An 18,600-nucleotide genomic window follows, 5' to 3' on the forward strand; every position below is an offset into this window, starting at 1 on the left:
TAGCTTTCTATCTGTAAAGGTTTGTTTACATATCTCCTCCTCGAGGGGATGGAGGAATCTTTGGTATCTGTTCCAGATTCAGGCTTTCTGCTTTCTGTCTGTTCATCACAGCAAGTTGAGCTTCTGTTGTTGATCTGAAGATTCCTACATAAACTTTAGGATGGATTTTATCTGGGTTTACACTTTGCATCTGACCAGTGTATCTGTTGCCGTAATGGACTTAGTTTTAGAGATGGGCATATATATGAAAATAAAACAACATTTTCAGCTTCGTGTCCCTGCAAACATCACAGCTATAACTGTGAGTTTGGTTGAGATGTGCAGCCAACCTGCATCACCATGAGTTTACACTAACTTGTTGTTAGAAGTAAGTACACCTGTTCACCTTGGCTTGGTTTTAATGATCGCTCAGATGGAAATTTTCTTTTGACGAGAAGTGGCCATTCATTAAGTGCTTTACTCTTATTTTCTCTTCTTGTTCCTCTTTGTGTGTTTCTGTGTTTGACATTCAGTAGCAACAATAAATATAGCCTCTTACGGGTGCGAGAATGGAAATGGAAAGAGAAGGTGTTTCAGATATTCCTTTTGTTTTGCTCCAAGCTTTTGTCCATAGAAGCATGTACACCTACGCGTGTGCTGGTTGGTGGATATATCTGCGTTGTTGTCCTCATCCCACCCAGTCTGTCTAAGTCTTATAGTGTCCAAGTGCAGTCTCTATGAGGTCAATGGCTGCTGTGATAATGCTTAACTGATGCCGGCTGTCAATAGTCATTCACCAGGAGAAAAGTGCTCCGCCTGTTCAGTAAATTACACTGTGCGACATGAGCAGCGAGGTTCAAAACAACCTGACCCCACTGTTGTTGTGCGAAACAATAGAACAATGACTGCAATCAGCTTTTCCAGCAACCATCTGTGTCATGCTGCTGACTACAAAACACCTTTCCATTACTCCAGGACTGCAGCTATTAGCTCTCCATGCCATTGACTCCAAAGTGAGATGGAGAGGTTATTGTAATAGCACATTAGATTATCTCCGACCCTTCTTTATCCATTGTTTTTTGTTTTGCTGTCCTTGACATAGGTGGGCTTTTAGAATACTGTAAAGTTAGTGAAAATTATTACTTTTCACTGTTCAACACATATGGTTTACATGCTGCTTTATCTTGCTTTTTGTGTGTGTGTTTGAGGCATGGTTACCTCCTCCTTTTTTTTCCCTTGACTCTGTCCTCCTCACGGCTTCAGCAAACACGCCCGGGAGCAGTATGAAAAACTATCCACCATGCACAAGAATATGCAGAAGCTCTACGAGAACACAGGCAGTTTTTTTGCCTTCGACCCCCACTCGGTCAGCGTGGAGGATTTCTTCGGAGAGTTGGCCAACTTCCGCATGCTCTTCATGGTGAGTGTTACGTGTACATAATCATGAGCAGCCTTGTCTTTGCTGGAACTTCATGTATAGACACACAGACTAACAGAAGCCACCAGCCACACATGCACGCTTCGTCTTGCACGCTTTGGATGTCATTGGGAGTTTATGACTTGCACATTCAGCCATTTTCATCAAATTTATATTAGGTCCTGACAGATGTTGACAGCAAATGTGAAAATAAGTTATATTTCCTGGCCCAGTGAAATTGCTTCAAAAGCAAATCTCCCATCAAGAACCTCATCTCACCCATTGTCTTCTTTTTTTTTTCTTTGTGGAGAATGTTTACATTTTTAAAACTCCATAACTCAGGTTTTGTCCTTTAATTTAAAGATAACCTCAAATCCATAACTTTGACATCATGCAGGTAGTTTTGTCAGATTTGACAAATCGCAGCAGACACAAAACGACTTAAATCTGGAAGTGAGAAACAAGATCATTTCCCTCCTTGCCTTTCAATCATCCATCAGTATTTGTGCTTTTGAGGCTTTCAATGCAACAGCCTCATCCAAATATGCCAGAAAGTTTAGTCTGACAGAGTGCACCACTTTTTCTTTCTGGACAATGACTGTATACTTGGTCCTGACATACATCAGTCGTCCTTTAAAGTTATCCCACTGTTCTCACCAAGAATGCAACCGCGCTCGCCTGCTGAGTTATTTCCTTCCATATGTCATTGTTTGGTGGTCATATTGCCCCTCTTTCCTTCATCCAAAACTTTACAAGACATCCTTTTTTCCTCACAGAAAGTTTAACTTTTCATTTTTGTCAGAGCTGGATGAGTCAGGAAGTGTTTTTTTATATTTTTTTCCCCCAAATACTGCACAGAAGGTTGCTGTTGGTTTTACCATCCATCAAATCCAAATGATCTGCATGGTTGATATAAACAATATAAAACAACTTCACCCACTCATTTAACATTTGATATGTCTTGAAGTTATATACTGTCTCTACTATGATATGGGTTACTTTGATAGAGGCTTTTCCACCTACATGTTATGTATTCAAAATTGGGAATAATGGGAAACCAAAGTGAAATGTTTAAAAATATGCACAACGTTGTGTGACTTTTTATTAAGAGTTGATAATTGGGAACTTTTTTCTTACTTGTTCCGATTATGAAACTTCTAGAGCTAAACTGGCAGCTGGAAGGAATAAAGTAATACAAGAGGAAGTTACAAAAGAGACGAGGATGTTCAAAAGAAGGAGATTGCATGATAAATGAGGCTTGGGCAAGCTTTTTCACATGTCCAACACAGTTTCATCAGCTTGAAGCCGCTTGTGTCTGTCGTGATTATTCGTGTGCCATTACTTGAGGGCGCCGCAGATCTGAGTTTTGTTTGGGATACTAAATCGAGGGAAGTTTTCGGTCACAATTTTCAAGCAAAATCAAATGGGGCAAGGTTTTAGTAAAATGTGCAACATTTAGCGAAACACTTTCAGTCTAAACATATTTATTCTCAGACAGGATTTCATAGATTAACCATTAACCAGAACACTTTTCACTGTTGGTAATGAAAAGACATTTGTATAAAACGAGTATAGGGATCAGAGCATAAAAAGAGCAAACCTTGGAAAAACTGTCACCACAAAGGTAGAATAAGATATTGAATTCATATCCTCTGCTTCTTGAACAGCCAGTGAAGGGCAAATCAGATTAGTATGATAATAGAGGTAATGTTTTTGGTAAGCTAATAATCACATCTCCTCTGCGGAAGAGTTTACTTTTTGTTGAGTCGTCTTTTAAACATTTATCTGCGCCTTTGCCTCTCTACCTCCACTTTGTCCCTCCTGGCGCCGCCCCGAAAGCTCTCGGTGTCAGAACGATGACATGTTTTCCAGACGCCGCACTCTTTCTCTTCACAATCCATTAATGTAAATGGCAAGGTCCCCTTGTCTGAATCCTCCTTCTCTCTTTACTCTGATCCCTATCTGAAACCAGCTTCTCATTCCCACTGATCAAAGTGCACAAGCACACAACACAACACTCCCTCAAGGATTCCAGTGTTGCATAGCTCTAAAAGAGGCATCCACCCAAGAAAATAAATTATTCTCTCAAGCAAATAGCTGCATATGAATATTTTATTACTTATTTAAACTCTCCTGCTATGGTTAAGGGGAGGGAAGTAAGCGAGATATAATGTTGTTAATATATTCATACAAAAACAATCCTTTAATCACCATATTCCTCAGATATTATTTATAGTTTTTGGCTCTTCTGCTTTGCTGACAGTAGGATTAATCCCATCAGCTTCCAAAGTACAAGGACTCAATGTGAATCTTGGGAAACAACTGGGCTGGTGTGTTTTGTTTCTGTTTTAATTTTTTTTTATTAATTTTATTTTCAGCTCGGTGACAGATTTATGTGTCTTTTTATGAAATGTGAAAACATTTCGGGGACAGGTCTGATATTCATATTTCAAAAAGTCGAACATCATCAGCCATTACCGATTGTTCCAAATGGCAAATCAAATGAATGTTATGACTTATTGTGAGAGTTTGAAACAAATATCAGCCTCTTGAATCAAGTCTCTTGACGCGCCTGGTGTGCCTCACTTTTTCTTTTTTTTTGTCCATTTTTCAATATTGAGACATCGACTTGTTTGACTCAGACAAAACATCCTTGCTAACTTCTGCTTTGCCCTGTGTAATTCATTCACAGCACAAAGCATCTGTGGTATTAAAGAATTCCATTGCAATACAGTCACCCTAAATTGCTTTTACTAAAAAGCTAGGGCTTAATGCACCAGACCGACATAAGGCATTTGAGTAAACGCATTGACAGACAGTCCTCACAGAACTGAATGTAACTGATAAGAGAATCCATTAACTCTATTTTCCTTCTGTTTCATTCCCTGTCTCTCCCTCACTCCTACCCCATCTTCTCTCTCTGTCTCTCTTTATTTTATTTTTTTTCTTTCTGTGGCCTATGAAATATTATTTGACTCCAGTGCATGGAGTCAGTATTTGAAGAGTCAAACAATTTGTTAATTTAATGCTGCTGCCATATTCTGAAATAGAGTATGAGTGAAATGCAATCACAGGGTGTGTGTATGTAATCCTGACCAGGAGCATGGGGATGAGGCCTATTTTTTTCATTTTTTTTTTCCATTAATGAGTTATCAAAGCGCAGCAGATGGGCTGGGATGAGCTAACAGTCTTCCTTGTTAATTGAGCGACTTTCTAATACGACCAAACGACTCCACAAAGTAGCAAGATAGAACATCTACAAGATCAGAGCAATGGTTATTGCACGCCTGTGTGTGGGTGCATCCATCCATTTCTGAGCCTATTTTATATTTCTAAAGCTTACTAATTCTTTCATAATATGAGAAATTATCACAATCATAGCAGAGATGAAGCTCTAACAGACACTGCTGAATCACCGTGCTATTTCCATAGTACTACATGACATACTGTCATGACACCATCATTACATTCACTGCTCCAGATTTTGCTGTCACCTGTCATCAGTATGGGAATGTGTACACCACGGAGCAGAAATCTCACACTCGAACCCATAACTTCTGGAACAGATGGCTAATAAACACATTTGCTGTTTAAAGCTCAGGCGCTGTAGTGTTTGTAAAATTCAAATGAGATATAGCAATGACACTTTCTGTGTGAGATCACTGGTGCAACCGAGCAGTGGGAAATACTTATTGCTCCCCCATTGGACAGGCAAGCTCATATGCATGGGAGGGGAACCATGCTGTAGGAGATGTGTTGTGCTGCGCAGGGTCAAGGAGGAACAGCAAACGCATTTCATGAATTATTGAAAGAAAAGAAAAGTCCTGCCTGGCCCTTGTTGTTGGTAGCTTGGACCCGTGGGTCAAACAAAATTCAGCTTTTCAGCAAGGTGTGGATACAGGAGAACTTCTAATCTCCATCTCAGATACACCAAGCCCGTGAGTGCGACATGCTCTCACTTCATTTCATGGCCTCTCTCTGAGCCTGAAAGCAGGAACACACTGCATCAAGAGTGTTGTTGACAATCCTTCCTGCCATCTCGGAGATATATGCAAAACCACACACTATGTTTCGTCTCTTAGATTTTTATAGATTCTAAAAGCCCCGGATCGATATGTATACACTGACAGCACCACATTTTCCTCCTAGGAGTTCAGGGCCTGAGCCAGTCATAAATACACCCTTTAAACTAGAAGCTCCCAGTGTTTTATTTAAGCGTAGTCGGACAGAATCCTAATCTTAAGGCATCCCATCTAGCATAATATTAAAAAATGAATACTTTCTTTTTACTCCTTACTTTTAAATGATTTGTTAATTCTGTTGAAGTACATGCTTTTATCAGACTATTTGGTTTCCGAACAAAATCTCCACCCCTGGCAGAAAAACAGTAATTGGTGATTATTAACAAGAAAGTAATCCTAGCTTTTTTCCCTTCTTTGTTACAGCATATCTTTTATTTTAACATTAATATCAGCCCTAGCAAATGAAACAAACATCACTGATTCTGAAGTCTGAAGAAGACTATAAAACTGACATGATATTTGAGCCTAGCGAAAGAAAATGCATAAAAATGCTTTGGCCGTGTGGTGCACAATCGTGTCACACATCAAGACAGCAGAGATTAATAAACCTTACTCCTGCCGGACCAAGATGTCCTCACTGATACCAAAACTTTCTACGGACATTAATACATTGTTCCCTTGGTTCCATCAATTAGTGAATGTGAAGGCCAGAAACGAATTGCTTTCATGGTCAACTAAATTTTTTTTTTGATTAGGTATAAAGTGAGTGAAAGAATTAAAGACACCATAAAAGAGTTATTATAAGCATTTTTCTCAGTATTGTTAGGATCCATACAGAATATCTGAGTGAATTCAGAGAGAACTAAGAGGTGACTTTTTTCACTAATGATTACTTTTCTTCCATTTGCCATAAAGATTTTTTTCCCTTCTTTTACTCTGCATGTCCTCCTACAACACACACAGCTGACAAGAAAATAAGGCCTAATACAATCAGTTGTTGCCTGCGGGAAAATGTGGACTGTCAAAGAGAATAGCAAAGGGACAAATAATAAAACCGTGAATGCATATTTGGTGCTTTGATAATTAGGGCTGCTGTTTGATTAGAGCAACTTAATTATGTAGCACAATCATGTTTACAGTCAGAATTAGCTGTTTGTTTAAAATAGGTTTTGCTGACAGGATTTTATTTGTAATCTACATAATTTATCTTCCAACTTGTGCTTTTTAGGTGTTGAGCCCTGCGCTGAATTGAATCCTGTCAGCGGACTAGGACAGAAAATTTTGGGTTGTCAGAGCTGCCCATCACTTAAACAAAATGCATAAGTTAACCGTTTCGCTACTGAATATTCAGCACAGCTGTCGCCGACTCTAATTCAAAACAGCAACAAAATGCATGCGATCAATATGCCGCGTAGAGGGCAGCTGCATTGTTTACACTGGCTTGATGTGGTGATGAAATGCAGGTTGATATGTGTGTGTTCACAGAAGTGCAGCAGCGACGGAGACAAAACATCAAGTGTTACCTTGTCATGAAACGCACAATACACAAACTCACCCTCTTATTACTATTATTAATTCCTACTTTATTTCAATCATTCTAACTTTATTCTCCATTATTACTCCCCTTCCCCTTTCTCACTGTCACTGCCACTCTGGTTGCCCTTATCATTTAACAAGGAGACAGTGACAATGAGGGCATCTGTCCTTGGACATGGAGAAAATCTCTGCTATTGACTGGCATGATGAGCTGCTCTTTCCCTGTTTCTTCCCCGCAATCCCCATAATCCCTCTGTCTTAGCTGCCAACACGACACACTCATCAGGACCACAGGGGCATTAGAGGGGGGGTGACACTGTCGCTACTTATTATATCAGTGCACAGACAGGGCCATGCCTTCAATTACTGACACACACAAATGTGCGTACGTGTACGGAGACCCCACCGCTGAGCAGAAAATCAGAGATGTGAATGGATTCCAACGAAGGCATATGCATACGTGCACATGCGCTATGACCTCCCACACCTATTACTAACCTAGGCCAAGGCTGCTCCTCAGGCCTGGGATTGGAGGACAGTTTGCAGTCTCCAAATGTGAGAGAGTTGCATATTATTCTCTTTTGGCAAAAGAACAATCTGACACATTTGGAAAAAGGCTGAATATGTACTGTTGATTATCTCTCTTTCCCTGACTCCTTCCTGACATTTCAGCTGGTCACAAAGGAAAAGAAAGGGTGACACTGTCTTCCGCCACACTTCTGTTACACTCTTCTCATTTAATGGCTCTCACATATTGTCGAAAGAAATCCTATCAGCATGTTACATATATATGATGATCTGCGAACATTTCTTTATACCAAACACTGCATGTGCTTATTTGTGTATTGCAGACAAGAAACAGCTCAATGTGATTGAAAACATGTAAAACTGTCCAGAAGCCTCTCAGAAAAATGGGCTTGCATTAAAAAAAATAAAACCCCATACGCAAGGCTTGATATATTGTTTATGCCAGACGCTTATCTCCAACTATCAAACCCATCGCTGAATAAGAATTTGCTGATGGCGTTCTGCTGCTTCTGTACACCATACAGAGGAGGAGACGATAAAAGAGCGATGGTGGCAGGAGCCACATTCTGATTTTATCTGTTATGTGTGTCTCTGTCTGCCTCATCAGGAAGCAGTGAAGGAGAACCACAAGAAGAAGGAGATGGAGGAGAAGACCAAGAGAGCCAAGCTGGCAAAAGAGAAAGCAGAGCGCGAGAAGCAGGAACGCCTGCAGAAGAAGAAGCAGCTGATTGACATGAACAAAGGTACGCCGCTTCTCCTCATGCCGCCACGGGGACCGAGACGGGGAGGCGGGTGGGGAGTTGAGAGGATGGGAACAGGAGGGTGGAAAGTGGGGTTTCGTGGAATATTGCTTCACACAGATTTGAACTATGAAGCACAAGGGTAATGTGGCGGAGTGGGGGAGGTCTTATTTTCATCCCCAGCTGTGAAAGAATCTTTTTTCACAGCTCTTCCAAAAGCTGATCCAGTGCTTATAAACAAAAAAAGGGGGTTATGTTGCAGTTTTTATTTATTTATTTGCCCAACCGTGGAAGACAAAAAAATTCCCCTGCACCCACAAGTATGAAAAACTTCTGAACAATTTATTCAGTGATAGTAGTCACAAACACAAAACACTGACAGGGACACACTCTCAAATGTGGGTCACGCTGTCAAAACAGGAAATTAAGCTCTGCTTGTCGACAAGGGTGAATTGCTCTGTAAATGGCATTTTCAACACGATCGTGAAGCTGCAGTTTGATTTTCATCAGTTATGTACGAGTAACATGAGAGAAACAACAGTCCAACAATCTTTCCAGGCAGCACATTGGATTTATTGTTATGAACTGCGAGAATGATTCTGTTGTCCTCCAGCAATGCCAGTAAGTCGTGTATCGATCAATGTAAGTTGCAGCTGTTCACACATGGAAAAATTAGAGTGACAGAGCCTGATGCCTGAGTGTAGTTTTGCCAATGACATTGAGAAAGAATTTCGAGCCTGGAAGGGCTTTGCAAGCAGTCAGCGTGGTCTTTTGTCCATTATTTATTTATTATTTTTGACAAACAGACTGGGATTTCCACAATTCACCAGCTTCTAAATGTCAGCGCTGGCCAAGGACCTCTCTGTAGCTCAGCCACTTTAGGAAATGTGACAAGACAGTCTTCAATACCCCAGAAACTCTCCAAGATAATTGATGCATGCTGCAGCTCTTCTTTTGCCTTTTCTTTTTTTTTTGTTTTGTTACATGAGCAGTGACCTCTCTGAAAGCTTTACTTTTAATAATCCAACATGGCTGAGCTGGAGGAGGCTGCCTACCCCTTTCTCTCATTCTGGCAAACCAGATGGAGAAGGATAGAGAAGTAGGTATGATATTAAATATTTCTGGCAGTGCAGATTTTGATCTTGGTTTCTGAATGCCATATTATGACATTCAGTATGAATAAAACATGAGGATGACATGGGCAGCGTTGCCTGCAGCCTTGGAGATAGCAGGGATTGTCCTCCGCACCTTGATCCCCGGACTGTCGCAGTGACGGTGACCTTGGAAGTTATGGAATACACACTTTTAAATCCAAGATGTACAAAGCCCAGGCTGTGTTTTAATCCGCCAAGGCTCCTACCTGCATTGAATACACATTTTCAGTAAACCTTGAATAGTTATTTTTTGTGTTCCAGCTTGTTTCTGTGAAATGTAATCAGAGGAGGGGGTGCAGAGCTCTATGAATGAGATCCTGAATTTGAGCCAGAAGCAGGTTGGGTGTTAAAGCAGCTTGGCGGTTCGAGCTCATTTTTCTTGGTTTCTCTTTAAGCTGTTTGGTTGTGACACACAGAGCAGGATATTCAGTGTTTTCTTGTTGCACATCTCTCTTTTCTATGCCTCCACTCTTCTCCTCTTGACAGCTTTGGCTTGGTAGTCTCGGCTCTTGTCTCCCAGTCTGCTTGAAAATTCTATATGTGCTTCACATATTTGAAGATTTTGTTATTTGAGGAGATTTTTGTTTCAATATTTCATGCTGAGCATCGGTGTTGTTTTCTGCAAAGATTAGAGAAAATATGGTAATGTGCAACACGAAGGAACTTGTTTAATTCCTCTTATCATTAATAAATTATGTCTGAGCTTTTTCTACATTCATTTTGAATTCCAGGGGTCGAAAGGCTAAATAAAATCTGGACACAGACAAATATAAATAAATACCTTATGTATATGTATATCTCACTCGATCTGACTGAGTGATGAAATGGTTGATCAAAACAAAGTCCATTTTCTGTGTTTGTCGATGCATTAGCTGAGCAGATGGAGTAAACATATGCCTATTGTACAGTGAGAATTATGCACAGGTCAGTGTCTTATCTGTTTTAGGGATTTACTGATGTACTCATTTTATTACTTAAAGGATTGCTTGGTGGATCATAGTATTGTGTTTAATGCAATTTCAAGAGCCTATTTTTGAGAGGGGATAGATTTGATGTCATTTCACAAATTGCAACCTAATCCTCTTCGCTTGCAAATGATTAACAATGAAATGCATATTTAATGAGAGTTTAATTCATTTAGCTTTTGCCAGGATGGCACCAGGGTGGGGGGAGGGGGAACAGACGAACGCTTTTGGAAAGCTTAAAGAAAGGAAAAAAAAAAAAAAGCAGCTCATTTCCCACTTGATAAAACTTGCTATTGTGCTCTCTCCACACTCAGCGACATGCACACTTTCAACGAGCTTGACTGATAGACAAGTGAGACAAGTACGGAACACATTTTCTCTGTGAATTATTAGAAATCTTAATGTATGAAATAGATTATGAAATCATTATCCTGTCACTTCATTCATTTTAATTTGCTCAGAGTGGATTCCCCTGAACTGACCAGATGTTGAACATTAACAAAATCACTTTACATCACTTAAAACAACTGCTGAACACTTTGGAATCAAACAAAACTAATGCTTGTGTCTGATACAGGGCAAGATTTTTCTACTCAGTGGGATATTTTTACTGTAGCAAAAGAATCAGTGTCACAAGTGGCCTGCTGAGTGTGTACAGAGCTGGAACTCGGTGGAGCATCTGGACTTTTCGTCTCTAAGGCATTTGTGAGGAGTAACCAGCCCCTCTGGTCGCCTGTGCGGCTGGCATCGCTGGGGTCAGTGGCCTCGTCTGGGGCGAGTGTCTGAACCCACATGTCAACAGTGGACTCCAGTCATATTCACTAAGCTCTGAACAGAGCCGGGAAGCACATATGCTTCTTTGGGCGCAATGCAGCTTGGCATAAGTCACGTAAGAATAAACACACAGCCAGGGGGAAAAAGAAAAAAAACAAGTGGAACATATCGTTCAGTTCAACTAGCACAGATAAACTAAACTTAAGCCGTCTCCAGTTGTTTTCAGTTAGCTACGAGTTCCAGCAGCATGGAGTACATCAACTTTAGAAGAACACCGATAGTGGTCCGTTTGTTTTTCAACAACTTTTGAGTATACCAACTTCTCTCAGTTCACTCCACACGTAGACTGATATCCAACATCTTTAAGGTCCCAGTCTTCTCAAAGTAAAACTATTTTATTGTAAAAAAAAGCTCTATAAATTATCAAACACAGTTTTATGAAAACCTTGCAAACTCTAATCTGAGAACACTCCACAGATGCTATTTTTTGATTAAGTTTAACTTGCATCATTTTTCACAGGGTGGATTGGAGCCTATCCAGCCACCTCAATCCATTGCAACAGCTTGGTGACAGCAGAAGGATGCTTATCCATACACTGGGTTGCTATATGGGGATATTTTGTTTGTTATAAATGTGGTGTGTGTTGTAACGCAGCCATTGAGCAGACATTCTCATCATCTTTTTATTGTTATCTTTTTCACACAGCATCTTGAAGTTGTATACACACCACAGAGTCTATCCCCATGTTTAAAACTCAATGCGCCCACATGTCTGAATTGGACATAGAAAAAGGACACAAACATAGCTGTTGAGAACATTTCCTAATCATTCAAAAGCACATGCAATGGGTATTGTTTTTGTACAAAGTAAGTCCATCCAAAAATATTGTTGCTGCACTATATTCTTTTATTCTGGAATGATAGTGTTCTTCCAAATCTCCACTTTCTGAGCTGGTGATAGTTGTTTAGGCATTCTTCCCTCTCAGTCAGGCCTGCTAGGATATGGTCTCCGTGCCTCTATGATGCTCTGCAGAGAGCAGTTGGCATGTTGACAATGATGGGCCTGCAGCTTCTATTTATGCATCATTCTTGTCAACCTTTCACTTGTCGAGGATGAAATGGTGTATGTTTGCACAGTTAAAAAGTGGGTTCCTCTCAAAAAAACGAAAGCAACACATTTACTAAATCTGAGCAAAATAGGACAGTGAGGTTAGTTAGATGAGGTCTCCACAGCAGAGGCATGCATCTCTGTGCAGGATCACTTATGTGTTATGATAAGTTATGATAATACTCGGGTAACATTTGCTACATGATAAACATTTAGGATCCGCAAAAAGTAAAATGTGGCTCTTTTTTATTAGTTGAAAGCTTTATTAAGATAACTTGTACTGACTCTCATTCTAGCATGTCGTCATCGCTGTGTTTTCTGTCAGTTGTCAGTGAGGGCTTTATTTATTTATTTTTTTTTTTTCCAAAGCAAATTTTCTGAATTCATGTGAGTATAAGTGTGGTATTCTAAACTAAATTGACATATTTCTGTGCTGCCGGCTGACTGCTTGTGGCTGACAGAGTGACAGTGCTGGGGCTGTGAATTGATGGCTTTGTGTGACACTGACAGCTGCCAGTAGGCCGGCACATACCTGCGTCGCAGCCATGCCAGCTAGGTGATCATAGATGAGCGCTGACATGCGGCGGTGGGGTGGACAGGTTGGCTCGCTAAGTTTGCATAGTGTCTCCCCTGCACAGCAGACATGACAAACAATATTATATGAGGAGATAGCTTTGGAGACGTGAAGGTCAGACACCCCAAGCAGATTAAAAAATGTTTCTGAGAGAGATTTTTGCTATTTCTCAGCTTAACTCAGAAAATGAAGTCGATGTTAGATCTGAAACTGACCTTCATGTTTGATATATACCATATAACAAACGAGGACAGACCTTTCAACAGTGTAACAATGATATATGGAACAATGTTTCTGAATCTGCCATCTGTTTATTTTCTATAGTGTTAATTTTTGTTTCCTGGCATTGAAGTCTGTGAGTTACAAGAAAGGAGGCGTCTTTGTATACATCAGTTTATAGGCATCATGAGAGTGTAATGCAAGACTTTCAGCAAACTGCTTTTTCTTTGCCCTTGTATCTAAGCTGTGCTGATCTAGAGAGCAAGAGGAACGAGGCATTGTCTGCAACTGCTGCTTATGGATTGGTGAATGCCATAATTACCTTGAAAGGCAGGAACAAGGGCGCCAGGATTATCTGCTGTCATACACCCATTCTAATAAATAACAGCATATTAGATTGTGCTGTATCGCTAGTCAGAATCTGCCCTCAGGCAACAACGGCACAGAGCTTGTGCACGGTTGCATCTCTGCTTAGTCCCATAAGACCAGGCAGCATGAACTTAGACTTTTAGAAAAGGAAACTTATTCATAAACAAGTGGAAGGGGAAAAAATGGAATTTATTGACTGCAGAATATCATTTTGCAAGTGGAAGTAAGAATAAAGTAGTCATATACTACTCTTCCTGATTAGAATATTTCCAGCAAATGAGTGTCAGCATTATGAAAACTACCCTGCTTTCAAAGAAAAGCTTGGACTGAAAAAGATAGTAGTTTGCAAGTTTAAGTTTTTACCAAAGTTAAGGAATTGAGACTTTTTTTGTTTTTTTTCCAACGTCTCTGTTTTCATGACAGCTCTTCTTCTTGGCAAAATCCTCTCAAGCGCAGTTGAATCTCATTAATTTGTGGGTGGTTCATGCATCTGATCATTTCCCCTCCCAGATCTGGACCTCACCAGTCACTTTACAGTCAATCAAACCTAATTACCCTCACTACAAAGACCACCAAATCCCATTGTCAAATCCATTTAGCTCTCCCAGACGGCACCGCCTTCCTCTGATGCAAACAGCCCGTGTGGGGTTTGGTTCAGATCTTATCTTGATCTGTATTCTAAAACTATGTATCCACTACCAAATGTGCACAAATCCACACTGGAATATTTGTAGCAGTCCAGTTTGCTTCCAGGACCTCTTTCAGGTCTGTTTCATTTTGTTAACCCTAATCTGCTTAAGTGACCCAGCTACAGTCGTGTGTTAAATCTCTGTACAGTAAATGTGTTTAGTCAGATACTGCTCTCCTAAGAAAGTAAAGTAAAAAGGGTTGGTAATGTTTTCGAGGTTTGTGGTTTTAACCATTCTGCAACAAAAATCCCCGTCACTGTGGCTACAATATCAAAAAGTTCCCTTTTGATATTGTTGTTGCCAATTAATTTAAACTGTGTGTCCTGTTTCTTCTTCTTAATAAAGGCCATTAAGTTGTTTGCATGGAAAAACATTTTAATGCGAAACAGCAGCAGGAAGGATGACTATTACAGTAAAGCAATTAAAGGTGTAGGATTTGGAAACTCCCAGTGGTAGCATTAAGAAAAACCCTGCGGCTGATCACAATGCACATAATTCCTTCTGAAGGATCCGACCTTAAGAAACTAAAATGTCTGAAACTGACACAGACTGCACCAGATGTGAGAATAAAAATTAATAACTACAACAAACTGTATGTAAACAGGAGTGATTGCATACCCAAGCACAAGTAAAAAAATTCAAATTATATGTTCTCTCTTGTCCCTGGCATGAATCTGATGAGAGCTGGGTTAAAAGTAAACACCATTAACATGTAGGTCTGCTGGGAGGTTAGGAAATGAATATAGGTCAGGACCTACCATATTGTAGCTAATGTTAGCAGTACTTTGCTTATGGAAAAGGGGAAATAGTGGTCCAGTCTGCTGTGAGGACAGCATCCAATGTCCCTCCTGGCACCCTGGCATCGTGACCCCATGTGGCTGGGGGGGAAACTGTGTCAGCTTAACATCTGTCAGTGCTGAGCTGGAGCTCTCTCTCGTGTGTTGGTGGTGTTACTGGGCAAACTAGCCAAAAGCACTGGATAGATGGTGATAGCAGTATGGTAACTGCAGAGACCCGCGGGCACTAGAAGTAAGTGATAGCAGAGGAAAGAGTGAACTGATGGTTGTGTTGAAGTACCCCCCCATCCACTTCCCATCTTCCCAGCCTCCCTTCCCTACTGTTTCTCACTTGGGGCCTGGCAGCATCCATCCAGATGGAGGGTTTATTTTTGTTTTTGTTTGTTTACTTATTCATGCACCCAGCTATTCGGGGCATCGCTGGGGCTTTTGCTCCACCACAGAATGCAAATCGCCACGGCGGCTAATCCACTTTCATATCTCCCTTGTCGACATCCAACTTCTCGGCACGTTTTTCCCAGTCTCTCTCTCTGTCAGGACATCTTGCTTTTTTTTGTGTGCGAGTCCAGGCCTGCAGTGACCAGGTCAGCCAGAGTCCAACACTACAGTCTCTACTTCATGCACAGGAAACGTGACACACCTTTCACCTCACATCTGCCTTTGCCATTTTCAAGACATTCTACCACATCTATCCTTTTTTTTTGTTTTTTGTTTCCCTGACCCTGGCGCCAAACAGGGAGTAATGCAGTAACCATACTGCCTTTCCTCCTGGAATGGAGTGTTGTGGGAGCATTCGTAATTGAGTTAGGGAGGACATGAGTGGGTTTGCTCATCAAGTTTGTCTTTTTTATTTGCCATCTTACCCTTCCATCTCCATCCCTCCTCCTCCATCTAAAGTGAACCAACATCTATGCATACACATACACACACAGAGTTCTGCAAATTACAGACTAGGGTCTCAGTGAAAAGTTTCTCAGGTCATGGCAGCTTTTGCCAGGGTTGCGAGGCTGGACAGCAGGGAGATGATAAAAAAATAGCAGAGCAGGGAAAACAAAGGAAACATATCCAACAGGTGCATGACTGCTGTGCTTCGGGCACTTGTGTTCTCTGTGCTCTCTCAGGCAGTAATGGTGTCTTGTTTGGCCGGGTCTTAGGAGCTGCTGGGGCAGCAGGGAAGGAGGGCAAGTTGATAGTAAGCAGGAAACAGAGCAGTAAGACGAAGGAGGTGTTGAGTAATGCAGGTGGCTGTGTACATCTAGGTTCCTAAGGTTGAATTCACGTGTGAAAATAACACAGAGCCAGGTGCATACAAGTGAGAGCAGAGATAGAGGTTGAGATTAAAAGAAAGTGCGGTTGCAGTCTCTCCACCTGGCCATAAAGCAGCACCACCCTCCTTCCACTGAGGCCTTTGTTTCACGGCTAATGGTCTAGGTTAATTGCACAGGTGACTGTCTGTGGAGGAACAGATGGGCTCAAATGTGTTCAAAAACAATCTGCAGCTAGCAAAGGGGAAAAAAAGGGATACAGTTATTTCTCTCCTCTTCTTCCCCCTCTCTCTTTCTCATCTTCTCTACTGGAGTCATGGAGGGTGACTGGGGTGAGGTTAAGCTCTCACTGTGCTCCTCTCACAGTGGCTTTAATTTATCAAGCACAAGGCCTGTAAGCTCTCATTAGATCTCATTACAGAGCAAATTAGACTCAAGAATTTGCTCATGGATAGTGGAGGGTAATAGACATCTCTCATATGACTGACTCTGAATTGGTTCAGGAGGAGAGTGCTGTGATAACAAATATTCAGAGGAAACTGTTTGCAGTTGTGATAGATTACAATATGCATCTACTAAAAAAATACTTTGTGATACTGAATCTTTTCAACTAACTTGCCAGTGATATTATCAGTTTCACTTGAGGCATTATATAAGAAACCCACACGTACAAGACAGCACATTCTTAGATTTCTAAGTGTTATTTGTTTCTCTTTTCCCTCATGAATCATCAGGGCTGCATGTGAGCCATCAGAAATTGAGTTCTCAATCGATCCAGCGTGTTTTTCTCCACATAACATGCAGGAGATGACAGATAGCAAATGGAATTTATGAACAGGCTTTGTTGACACCACTGTATAATTATAGGAGTGCCGTAGCTTTGGTGTTTAAAAGGATTGGCCAGAATCTCCCTCCGTTTATTTATTTATTGTAAGAGGAGGATTTTGGATGTTTGATTTATGAGGTTTGTTATCTTTTGGAGATCACAGCTGTTATTTTCTTTGTGTTGTAGTTGACTGATATAAAATGACAGAACTAAGGGGAAAAAAGAGTTGTGTTTACAATTATTATTATTTCCGTTGATTTCCAAAACAGTTTGTATGGAGACTTCAACAGGTTTGTTGAAGCATATTCTGATAGTAACCCAATCAATGTCTCGTCTTAAAAGACTACCATGTTAACAGCTAAGATCATAGCCTAATTAAATAATGTGGGATATGCCAATCTTAGCTGCATTATATATACATGTTTACACCTTACTCGCACAATGAGATATTCCATTAATAACCTGCTGCGACACAAGCACTAGGCTCTGATGGAGTGAGTGCTGAACAGTGGGGAAACGGGCATGGGGAAAAAAGAACAAACTTTTGGGGTGAAGGAGAAACCTGCTTATTGCTCTGGGGTTTGAGGAATATGGATGTAATGAAGGCTTTGGGTGAGCACAAACACTGCAGTGTCAACAGGAGATGTAGTGTGAGAATGAGTCTCTAATCAGACTATACTATACAACATTTTAACAAGAATATCAATGAAATATGATTTCTTCAACTCGTGTAAGCATCATAACTGACTATAATTTCATTTAAAAAAAAAAAAAAAAAAAGGCAGCCAGTTGAAGTATTGCTGTGCGCGCTAACATAGCCAGTCATGCATTTGGTTTCCATACAACTTTGTGAGAAACCTGCAGTTCATCTGATTTTACCATGAGCTGCCACAAACCTACTTCACCCCGCTGACATTAGACAGTTTACTCTCCATCTCCTTCCCTCTAGCTGTCTGTCCAGTCCTCTTACTGCCTTTGTGTGTCAAAAGGACTCAGAAAAACGGCAGAACAGACTCTACACTAAACACCTAGCTTAGATAAGAGGAGCCAAACAAACATGATACAAAACATGTGGCAGCTCTCACTGTGGATGAGGGTTCATGTGCCTGTGCTTGCATACTGCAGTGTATGTTTTAGAAATAATTAAATGTCACAGAGCTCAAGTTGTCAAGTATCCAGAAAGATGTTTTATGACCTTGTGTCTTGCCTTGCTCAATTATTCCCTCTCAATAACCCACTCCACCACACGCATCGCCGCACCCACAGAAACTCTTCACTTTTCTCCCTTGCTGCCACACATGCGCCGCCCTGCTTGCATTCTTCCTCCTTCTACCTCATTTTTTCTTTACAGTTTTCCTCCCTGATGGTGACACTTAAAGTGCCTGTGCTTATTCTTTTCCTATCCCTACCTCTCCTCCCTTTGCTATTGTCGACATTCAACTTAGTGCTCAGCTCCTGGGATTGGTGACTGGTGAATCACAGCAGTTTTTTTTTTCTTAGCAAAAAAACTAATCTGATGTGTGAAGTTTTTATGGCTATCCTGCTGAGAGCATATTGCTCTTGTTGCTCCTCCTAATTAGAAAATGTGATAGTGCTGCTTGTAAATATATTGCAAACTGAGCTAATCCCCATGGCTCA

General features: G+C 40.8%; 1 protein-coding gene across 1 annotated transcript in view; it reads left to right on the forward strand.

Annotated features, from left to right (window-relative positions):
- Window positions 1-18,600, forward strand: part of diaph2 (diaphanous-related formin 2) — a 350,084-nt gene that overhangs the window by 279,511 nt on the left and 51,973 nt on the right. Inside the window, exons 26-27 of the mRNA XM_072395385.1 lie at window positions 1,235-1,399; window positions 8,090-8,225. Of these exons, the coding sequence (XP_072251486.1) occupies window positions 1,235-1,399; window positions 8,090-8,225 (301 nt within the window). The remainder of the gene's footprint in view (window positions 1-1,234; window positions 1,400-8,089; window positions 8,226-18,600) is intronic.

This window comes from Leuresthes tenuis, unplaced genomic scaffold (assembly GCF_036924035.1).
Source record: "Leuresthes tenuis unplaced genomic scaffold, fLeuTen1.0.hap1 SCAF_11, whole genome shotgun sequence".
NCBI classification, from domain to species: Eukaryota; Metazoa; Chordata; class Actinopteri; order Atheriniformes; family Atherinopsidae; genus Leuresthes; species Leuresthes tenuis.